This window comes from Lontra canadensis, unplaced genomic scaffold, assembly GCF_010015895.1.
Source record: "Lontra canadensis isolate GAN:19392208 unplaced genomic scaffold, GSC_riverotter_1.0 scaffold115, whole genome shotgun sequence".
NCBI lineage: Eukaryota > Metazoa > Chordata > Mammalia > Carnivora > Mustelidae > Lontra > Lontra canadensis.
The window spans coordinates 5,624,317-5,634,804 of NW_022631109.1; the positions used below are offsets into that span (position 1 = coordinate 5,624,317).

The following is a 10,488-nucleotide window of genomic DNA, read 5'->3' on the forward strand; positions in this document are numbered from 1 at the left end:
AACAGACCACTAGACTCCAGGCTTGCTGAAGGCAGCCCCTGCCCTGTCCACACTCTTCTCTTCCCCTGCTTGCCTACTATGTTAGCAGTTCTTTCATTTACATATACTATTAATACTATTTTTATATACTATTTTTATATATATAATACTATATAAAATATACTATATATTTTATATATATAATACTATTTTTAAATACTATTTTTATATTAATACATTTACATATACTATTAATAAATATTGTATACTTTTCAGTTGAATATGGAGTATGTTCATATTTTCTTTGAGATTGAGTTTGTACTATTAGACTCTATACACATCTTCCTTGGAAAGAAACGACCCTTCTTTTTCCTTTGAGAAAAATTCCTTCGACAGTGCTTGTATTTTCAGTATTAATTTTGGAAAACTGTGAAGACCGGGAGGCTGGTAATGGGTGTTGGGGGTGACGGGTCTTAGCAGTCTTCAAAAAGGGAACAAAGATGGAAATGTGAGCTTTGGACGGCATTTGCTTCCTTTTGCTCATGACCGGACAGCTGTGCTCTCTGCCCAGCACAGTGACAGCCCAACTCTCCTCCCCACCCCCAAACCAGCCACTCCACAGGTTAGAACTGAAGGATAACAGAGCTTTGCACCCAAACTAGTTGGCAAAAAGAAGTCTTAGATAAAGCACTAGACCCCGAAAAGTGGAGGGGCCATCCAGAAGATGAAGGAGACAAAACTATAAAGATGAGATTTCTAGGCAGACTGGGAGAGGCCATCCCCCTCCACCAAGTAGAGCAAAAAAGACACTACAATGGAGGAGACAAGTCCCAGAGTCTGGAAACAATCCATTTCCCACAAAACCAAGCTGAAAACAGGTTTGGAATCCAATGGAACCAAACAGCTAATAGCAAAATATAGGATCACAGAGGGTTACAAACCAATCAAAAGGTTCTCTTGGCTTCTATCTTTCACATTTTCTTATGTGGGTTGGTTTTTTCTTTGTTTTACTTTTTATTTCCCTGAAAAAGTTCCTTGGAAAAAGTCCAGTCTTTTCATAGGCTGCTATGGTGAAAGAGCTCTACACACTCCCGTGGCAACAATAACACCACAGCCAACTTGGCACCTTCTCTCCTGCCTGTCCTGCCCTTCTCTGAAGAGGAGCTTTGGGGGAGGAAAGGAGAGTTGGACAGAGAAGGACAATAGTAAGAAAATGCCTCCCGGGGACAGGGAGCTTTTATTTCCCTTGAGACTTACAACACATTAGATGTTATTCCTCCCAACCTCATATAGGAAAACAATTCTCCTGGATGCTAGAAGCATCCAGGACCCATCTCTGTATCTGTGGTCTCTGGGCAGACTCGATTTCATAGCATAACTACCCAAAGAGCAGAGTGACACTGAGACAGCTCTCTGCCCCTACCCTGTCCGCATTCCTGGTTGCTTTTCATCATCTTTTCTATCCATCCCTGTCCACCCCCCAACACTCCTCTCCCAACCAGATTATCCCAACAGATTTAGGGGATAAGGACTCGCAACTCCATCCTGCCCCTTACTCCACATTTTATCCCCCATCGTTTCTTTCTCCATATTTGCCCAGGTGGAGGGGAAAGGCAGCAGCTGGCGTGATTTGTCCCCCAGAAATGCTCTTCATTGTTAGAAAACTAGTACAAGCCACTGTCTCTGAATCACTTCAACTCCTCATTAAGCCAAGGAGCCATTATATTTAGCAAGTAGAGGCACCCACTGCAAATTTTGCTCAGTGAGTATTATGGTCGGAGCACAGACTCTAAATTCTTGATTGAGGAGGTTAAGTATCCCTTGAGAAGGAGCATAATCACTATGATGAAAAGCAGCACAGGGAGGCAGAGGCTCTGTTACCATTAAAGTGTATCTGTCTTTCCATCTGTGTGTATGGTATTATCATGGCTCTGGCTCTCCCCAGCCCTGTCTCCCCTGTTCTCTCCTCCCCGCCCTCCCTCCTCACTCCTCATTTTACTGTAAGACACATGACAGATGACAGGCAAAGAGGCTGAGGAAGGTTGGGAAGTCAAGTCTCACAGACAGGCCAGCAGCAGGACACAGCCTGGGAGGGACAGGGAAGTGGGGGCGGGGGATTTGTGTGTCTGCCTGCCCTCTGCCCCCAGACTGTTTCTCCCTTCAGAATAAGTCCTCTCCGTCTACCTGACAACCCCCCCTTAGCTCCTCACAACCTCCTCATGACCATCAGAGCCCACCACTACTTCCTGTGGCAGGAGGGAAGACCTCAGCTAAGATACTGTGAGATCGGGGATAATTAGCTCCTGACCAGCCAACCAGCCCCCTTCTTGCTGGGCATTCCTCACACTTGGAAGAGCATAAGGTCGCTGCTCAGGGAAGGCCTTCACCTTCCCGCATGGAAAACCCACTTTCCTTTATGAACAGACTTCCCACACACATTGAGAGGGGTTAGCTGAAGTGAGTACTGTTGAGGATGAAGGTCCTTTTCTGAAGCCCCAGGAAACCCTGGGTCCATTCTAAACATCTTTGGTGTTATATTAGCACCTCAGGAAAAGAAGCAAAGAGAGACCTCCCTAGATAACCTGATGGCATTGCATCCCTCTCTAGATTCTCTGGCACATTTTTTTGCCTCTCTCACCTCTGTTTATGTCCTCTTCTCCATCTCTGACTCATTCATGACCCTCTCTGGCCTATTTGGTTTCCCTCTGAGGGCAGGGAGAGTACCTTCCCCCACCAGCAGCAGCCGGCTTCTGGGCCCTATTTACTAGCTGTGTCCTTCTTGCCCAGGGCCTGCTTCCAGCCCAGCCTCCTGCCTGAGTCCCAACCCAGTTCATCAGAAGCATTTCTATTCACTGACAGTGAGAAAACCACCCAAAGAGTGTCAGAAACTAGTTCAGTCACCACCATCACTCCATGCCTGGGCCAACAGCCCTCTCATGCTGGGTGCTGGGTGCCTTAGTGCCCCCCTGCGATGCCACTCTCTCATCACATCCCAGCAAGATAAACCCTGCTGCTCCAAAGCAGCTCATTCTGCCCCTTATCCCACTGCTTGTTTCCACCCTTCATCCACGGAGGTGAAAAATGATAGCAGCTTCCAGAAGCTGACTTCCGAGATTTGGCTCTTACGAGCAACCCACTGCCTAGCTCATTTGCCCAGATTTGAACCCCATTATAAGATTATCAGGAGTTGCCTGTAAGCCTCAGCAAGATTCTGATGGGTTTATATAAAATGGGTGTAAGTTAGTATGACTTTGTATGTAATGCTTTCTGGAATCTGGGAAGACTCTGAGAAACTCTATAAATTTCCTTTGAAAATTAGTGGAACCATATCCAGTGGAAGTAGAGATAGAAAAGGCTATAAAGGCTTGGTAGCTAAGTTAGCTCTTTTCGGGGCCACCTCTGTCAGCTTTCTCAGTCCAGGCTCAGGGTCTGTTGCCACTGGTCTCCATTTTACCTTGGTTGTTCTCATTCTTATCTTTGTCTTCTTCTCTGTAGTTTCTCCTATCGCCTCCTAGATCTCTCTGGCCTACCGTATTCCCCGTGACCCTTTTTTCTCCCCAAACACTAGGGACTAGACAGAGCTCGTCGCTTGGGTAGCTCGTCCACATGGCTTTGGCTTCAGCTGTGGGTCGACTAGTTCCCCACGCTTCAGCACTCTAAGAGTAATTTGGGGACTCACAAGCATTCTTCATTCTTCTTTCAGCATACCTTCTCTTAACTACCTCAGCGCTGCCCGCTCTGCATCCCCTAGCCTAGGCCTCTGATTCAGTGACAGGGGAATGCAGAAACTTGTGAGGATGGTAAAGGCCACAGGAAATGGGAGTATGATGTGGGGAGTTTCCTTTTCTCTGTTCAGAACCTTTAGGAAACTACACTATGCACTCTCCAGAGTATTCAAGAGCCCCCATTGATATTATACTCTTCCTGTCAAACAGAAAATGGTTTTCTTGTCTCAGGACCTCTTGGGAGGCTTCCCCTCACAGCCCTCAGAGACCAGTGGTCCCTGAGACAGTTCATAACTTGTGCCAATGATTGATGGGAATTTCCAATACAGTCTTGAATCTTAGCACCATTCCCTTTCCCCCAGGAGAGAGGACTAAGTGGGCTGCTCCCCCCAGCCCCAGCCCAGCAACCATGACAGCTGTAAAGCAGAAGACCACACAGTTGGCCCAGTGCCAGCCCACACCACTTCCCATTCTCCCCACCTGCACCTCTCTTTCTCACACCTCACGTCTATCTGGCCTTATTTAAGATTGATTTGGGAAGCCCAGGACAACCTCTCCTCACTCCTACATCCCATCCTTTGAGCTCCCAACTCTGCACTCAACCACCAACACCATTACTCTTTAGTTCAATCCTTCCTTCTCATCTCCCAATGGAAGGTTAGCCTCTGTGATTCTCAAAAGCAGTTGGAATGTCCTGTCTTCCTGGCTCCCTTTTACTTCACTCAGTTCCTATTCCATGTGAACTACTAGACTCAACAGCCCCTGGCTCACCCCTGCAAGAGGAGCAATGATAAAAGCTAGCACTTACTGAGTGACAACCATATGGCAAGCACACATTTGCTCAGCTTTTCCGGGCCGCCAGCTTTAAGGCCCTACAACAGACTCTTTCCTTTGACATCCTTCCCATCTCTTTTAACACTCTGTCTCATCTCTCTCCACCTCTGACTCCCTCTTCTAAAAAGCTATATGGTGATCTACCACCATTTTTCCATCTGTGGTTGTAACCTTAAAGGTTGGGCCCCTCCATCCCTGTGCTCCAACCAAGCCCACATACTCTAAGGAATCATTCCACAGAGTCCAGACTTCCCTTTTACCATCCCAGCCAGCTCTTACTTAGAGGGTTTTGCAGAAAAACCATTTCCATGTGCAAGAATGGTACAACCACTGCCTCATCTGCCTGACAGCCTGGTCCCCAGCCCCTGGGCATTTACAGAGTCCCCAGCAGTGACCCCATCATTTCACCCAGGTCCCAGAACCTATCCAGGCCTCAGGTAGAGCCTCAGCTTTTCACACAGTCTATAAAAGCTGCAAAAAAAGTCTTGAACTCCGGCCTTCTGAGGGAGTCCCCACTCCCGTCCACCTTTCCTCCCTCTGGCCCACTCACTTTCCCACCAACTTCTTAACAAATCAAGCCCCCCGTTATTAAAGTGACTCATTCAGTATGACAAAACCATATTCGTTTGGAGGATTTGTTTTGTCCTTTTAGACCTCCAAATGTGTTCCTCCTTTTGAGAGAGAAAACTTCCACTCTTTACTAAAACTACACTGGATTTTGAGCATGAAAAATGGCTGAACAAATATTGCTGCAGCCGTTATCTTGCACTCTCGCGATAAGAGAACTGGCGGGTAACCGCCACCGCCCTTTCCAGACTCATCATCCATTGTGTTACTGACCTGCCAATCACTTCTCCTGGGCCAATGAGCGGCACAGCCTCACAAGAAACAGGTTGGAGGGCAGGCGAATGGTTTCCCTGGCTTTTGGAACCTGCCCACTGTCCTACTCCCTATGTGTGCTGCCCTCATTGCTGGGACCGTGCAACATGGGCACGTGGGCAGTGGGGAGGGGACAATCAAGTCTGCCTAGACCCATGCCAAGGTTAGGCCCTTGGAGGAAGAAAAGAAAAAAGCTTAACACCAGCGTTGGGCTTTAGAAATAGGAATAATAATAGAGAAGCTGTATTGGCTGGATTCTGCCCCACCCCTGCCACTCCCTTGTGTGATTCTGGGCCTCAGCTGCTTTTTCATAGAGTTGGTTCATCCACCATGATCTCTCAAACCCCTTTTCTTTTTGATATTTTGGAAGACACCTTGCCTCCAGAGAGAGGGAACCCTTCTAATTCACAGTCCAGGTCATTGGACCTCAGGGAAGGCAATGGGCCAAAGGCGAAGAGACACTTTGACCATGCAGAGCTGGAGGAGTGCTCAAATGAAGGAGGGGTGCCTTCTCGGATAGGGAGAACTTTGGGCCCTGGCACTGCATGTGGGGGGTGGGGGGATGAGGTCACTGGAAGTTGCTTACCAGAAGGTCCTCTAAGTGCAGACTGGAAAGGAGGCCTTTTAGTCCAGTGTCTGCTCAAGCAGGGTCGGTGGTGAATCCAATGGAGTTTAAAGACCCTCCTTTACCCCTGCATGTGGGTTGTTTTGTTTCTTTCTTGCAGTTTCCTGTAAGAGGTCCTTTCAAAAAGTTCCCACTGGCCAAATTGAACAAGCATCTCTACCCACAATTAGAGCAAGCTCTTGTATTTGCCGTCTTGTTTTCTCAACCGACACCACCTCCGGAAGCTGACAGTGACTGTTGGGCTTTTCCAGTGGATGCTGGAATGCCATTTCCCCCAGCCATGGAGGTGGAGGAGGCAGAATAATCGTTTGGCTGCAAGAGGTAAGTGTGGCAAGGACAGCTGAATTCCTCCTCCAACCAGCCTCCTCTCTCCTCTTCATGTCCTTCTCTCCAGCCCCCCCTCCTCCCACCTGCTGACTCTAGCCCACTCCAGCTTCCACTCTTCACTTCCTCCCTGAAAAACTCAGGAGGTCTCAAGACATCTTCATGAAGGGCATTTCACTGACATTGGCTCTCCGTTGTCTGCTCCACTGAGAAGGAGTCAGCTTCAAAAAAGTTTGAGAAATTGCTTTTCAGCAAAAGGGCAACCCAGTGAGTTTAGGGAGATGGTCTGTAGTGAGTACAGTTGGCAAAGCTGTATTTCTGACCCATGAGACAGGACTACTTGACATTGGCCCTTGTGAATTGGGACCTGGCAGCTGTGGAGGTGTAATAAGTTTGTCTAGACCCAAAGTAGCTCTTATTGCTTAAGCTTTTACCATAAAGATGTCTACTTTCAAACCATCAGCCTCCCCACAGAGGGTATCTCGTCTTCCCTCTGTCTCATTGTTCTCACTTTCATTCTGTTGTCCTTACTGTCTCTTCTCTTGTGTCTTTTCTTTCGAGGTTTGATCTTTTTCTCCCTTTTGTCTTCTGAGGCCACACAGGAACCTGGAGAAGATGTGGGGATGGTGGTAAGACGAAGGAGGAGCCTTAACCTGAGCACCTACCACAGGAGGCAGACCGACTCTCCCTGCCCTAGCGGGAGTGAACATTGCCTCTGACCCAGGTACTCAGATGCTCTCTCAGGCACCATCTTGCTATCAGGTTTGTTCTCCAGGCCTACTACAGATGAGTACCCCACATTCTAACCCAACATTCCCAGGAATTAGAGCCCTAGATCCCTGCATCCCATGGCCACTTGCATGGCAGGCCCATACAGAAGCAAAACACAGTCACCTTAGACTTTGGCATACTGAGACCAGACCCTGACTCCATCAACCTCACTCTCCTGCCAACTAATCACTCAATAAAAATATTGTTTAATAATATGCCTATGTTGGGGGCGCCTGGGTGGCTCAGTGGATTAAAGCCTCTGCCTTCGGCTCAGTTCGTGATCCCAGTGTTCTGGGATCGAGCCCTGCATCGGGCTCTCTGCTCTGCGATGAGCCTGCTTCCCCCCCAACTCTCTGCCTACCTCTCTGCCTGCTTGTGATCTCTGTCAAATAAATAAATAAAATCTTTAAAAAAAAATGCCTATGTCGAAAGCACCATCTCGATATCTACTGTTTCAAACTAGAACATTAAATTGCATTCTCCTTTCTCCTCCTCTCCCTCATTGTATCTGTCCTGGGACCAAAATGATAGGGAGAGGCAGAGGGGCAAGGGAAAGTTAAGGACAGGGTGACCAGGTCCATTTCTCAGTAGAGAGCAACCATGAACTCTGCTCCACCCTCATGAGCAAAGGCCCCTACTCCCCCTAACAGAAGATGGTTTTGCTGAGCACAGGACACAGCACTCAGGGAAGGGGACACTTCTCCTTCTCTGTAGGACATCCTGTAACAAAGATTTACAGGTAAAAAGGATCTTTGTGTTACACGTAATAATAAAAGCCCTAACATGGTTACATTTGAGTCGGTCCTTTTAGTCAGCTGTTAAAAATACATTTGAAGACACTTTTTTTCATTACAAGAGGAAAAGGGGTATTCCAAAACTGTATGTGCAATATGTTCATGACCTTGTAAAGCATCTGTGTGCATAGAACTGACCGGAAAGATAAATATCAAACATTCCCGAAGAGTTGAAATTATCGCTTTTATCCATTTCTGATTTTCAACCATGAACATGTATTATAATCGGGGGAGAAAAAATGGCAAAAAGAGTTGGTTTTTCCTGGTCATAAATGTAGAAGGAATTGGAGCTGGCACATTCAGGGAGATATTAGGATGCCTTGGGCCAGTGAAGGTAGAAGGCCTTCATAGGAGCCAGAATCCTAGAATCCTGCAAGTTGTCAGGAAGACACAGATGGATCTGGATCTGGTGAGGTGTCCCACCTCATCTACAGTCACTCTTCCTTTCTCTTACACTTTCTCCTGCTGGAGTGACAAGCGTTAAGGGCAAAAGACGTGGGTTCAGATCCCAACCCTAGCACCACCTAGCCAGGCAACTGGGCAAATGATTCAATCTTACAGAACCTTGGCCCACTGATCAAGCAAAGCAAAAGTCACTTTGCATCTCAGAGCCTTTGCCACTGCTTTTCCTGGCTTCTGGAATGCCATGTCCCCAGATCTTCATGTTCATTCCATTCCTGGCATTTGGGTCTCCACAAAAATGGTGTCTCTTCAAAGAGTTCCTCCAGTCATTTTCCGTAACATTTTTTCTATTTTATTTTCCCTGAGTGCCTAATGAAACTTACATATGGGCCTTATTGCTTGTCTTCTCCTAGAAATTAAATACCTTGGGAGCAGGAATCTTGTCGAGCACCACTGTATTCCCAGGGCCTAAAACTTTGCCTGTTGTTACATGAGTCAAGCACTGAGTGATACATTTTCACTGTGTTTTCTTATTTATTCTTCCTAAGAACCTCATGTCATTTACATAGGAGGGGAAGGTGACAAACAGAGAGGTGAAGTACGATGAGTAAGTGGCAGAGCCAGAATTAGAACTAATTCCAGAATACTTTCCACTTCACTACCCTTCCCACCCAGGCAGCCAGCACGGGGTCTGTTTTGGAGAGACAGGGTTGGCACAGTTCAAGGGCAGGGAACATCAAGAGCCAAGACTCTGACTCCAGAAAGTTTAAAATAGTGAAAAGACAGAATTGGCTATGGTCATGGGAAATAGTGGAAGTAAGTGGTAGAAAGAACCAGAGGGCTCTGCAGCCAATTAAGCCAACTGTGCTCTTTGTCTATGGGGGCCCAGTGTGCCATGGCTGCAAACAGTAGCCTCCTCGGTAGTGTATGCAGCCTGTTGATTGTATGGGTTGCCCTAAGGGACCTTGGAGACAGCCCTTTTGGTGGATGCTGGGGTCTGACCTCATGGCTATCTCCAATTTAGGCTGCAGACAGGTATGCGGGGTTCCTTTGGAAAGCCCCAGGGCACAGTAGCCAGGGTCCACATTGGCCAAGTCATCATGTCCATCCATACCAAGCTGCAGAACAAGGAGCATGTGATTGAGGCCCTACACAGGGCCAAGTTCAAGTTCCCTGGCTGCCAGAAGATCCACATCTCCAAGAAGTGGGGCTTTACTAAGTTCAATGCGGATGAATTTAAAGACATGGTGGCTGAAAAGCGGCTCATCCCAGATGGCTGTGGGGTCAAATACACCCCTAACCGTGGTCCCTTGGGCAAATGGAGGGCTCTGCACTCATGAGAACCTTGGCACTACCCCTTCCCGTCATATTCATGCCCACCAAGAAATCCAACTTCCTGTCAAAAAAAAAAAAAAAAAAAAAAAAAAGAGCCAGAGGGGCTTGGTTGCAATTCAGGAGCTTGAAACTGTTTTTATAAGTAGCTGAGCAATAGACAGTCTCTCTCATTCATTCCATAAATAGAAATTGAACACCTTCTCTGGGCTTTCAGAGATTCAGACCCTCCCTAGAATGGGCCATCCCCGTCCTTTATTGAACACCTACTGTGGATCAGAACCCATCCAAGCTGGGAGATTCTTGTCCCTTCTTCTCGGAGTCCGGGGTACCGCATCAAGCCCACTGGGTGTCTGGTTAGCAGGGGTTACCTGCCCTGAGCAGAGACAGATGGGAGATTTCAGTCATCATTAAGGTTTATTGACCAGCACGGCTGGAATTTCCCAGAGAGAGGAATTAATCTTGCTACCGACTGAGAGCAGACATCCTGCTGGGAGTAGTTACATAAATTCTGTTGTTCAAATTAATTAGGATTGTGATTCATTTGTTTAATGAGGAAGAATCCGGTGGTGGCCAGAGGCAAGCCAGCGAGGCCCTTCAGGACCCAGCCCATCCCAGGTAACCCTGCGGCAGATGGGAGGACTGGACTGGTTGGAACAGGGATCTGATGTGGGTGGAAGGATATGGCCAGTCTGTGAGAAGAAGAAACTGAGGCAGAGAGAGACAGCCAGTCAGAGCACAGTGCTGGTTGGGGCCTTCCAAAGTTCATGCCTCTCCAGCTCCTGGGTGTGGAAGGGTCTCTCCAGTCTTCCATCCCCCTCTT

At 47.6% G+C, this 10,488-nt stretch overlaps 1 protein-coding gene and 1 non-coding gene across 2 annotated transcripts; both read left to right on the plus strand.

The window, feature by feature from the left end:
• Positions 1 to 9,176: 9,176 nt before the first annotated feature.
• On the plus strand, positions 9,177 to 9,310 carry LOC116856979. Its single transcript, XR_004380663.1, has one exon. It is a non-coding gene; the product is annotated as a small nucleolar RNA SNORA70 (small nucleolar RNA).
• On the plus strand, positions 9,181 to 9,760 carry LOC116856952 (60S ribosomal protein L10-like). The gene has a single exon (XM_032840680.1). It carries the CDS (start codon positions 9,371 to 9,373, stop codon positions 9,671 to 9,673), a length of 303 nt encoding a protein of 100 aa, XP_032696571.1. The 5' UTR covers positions 9,181 to 9,370; the 3' UTR covers positions 9,674 to 9,760.
• Positions 9,761 to 10,488: the final 728 nt, after the last annotated feature.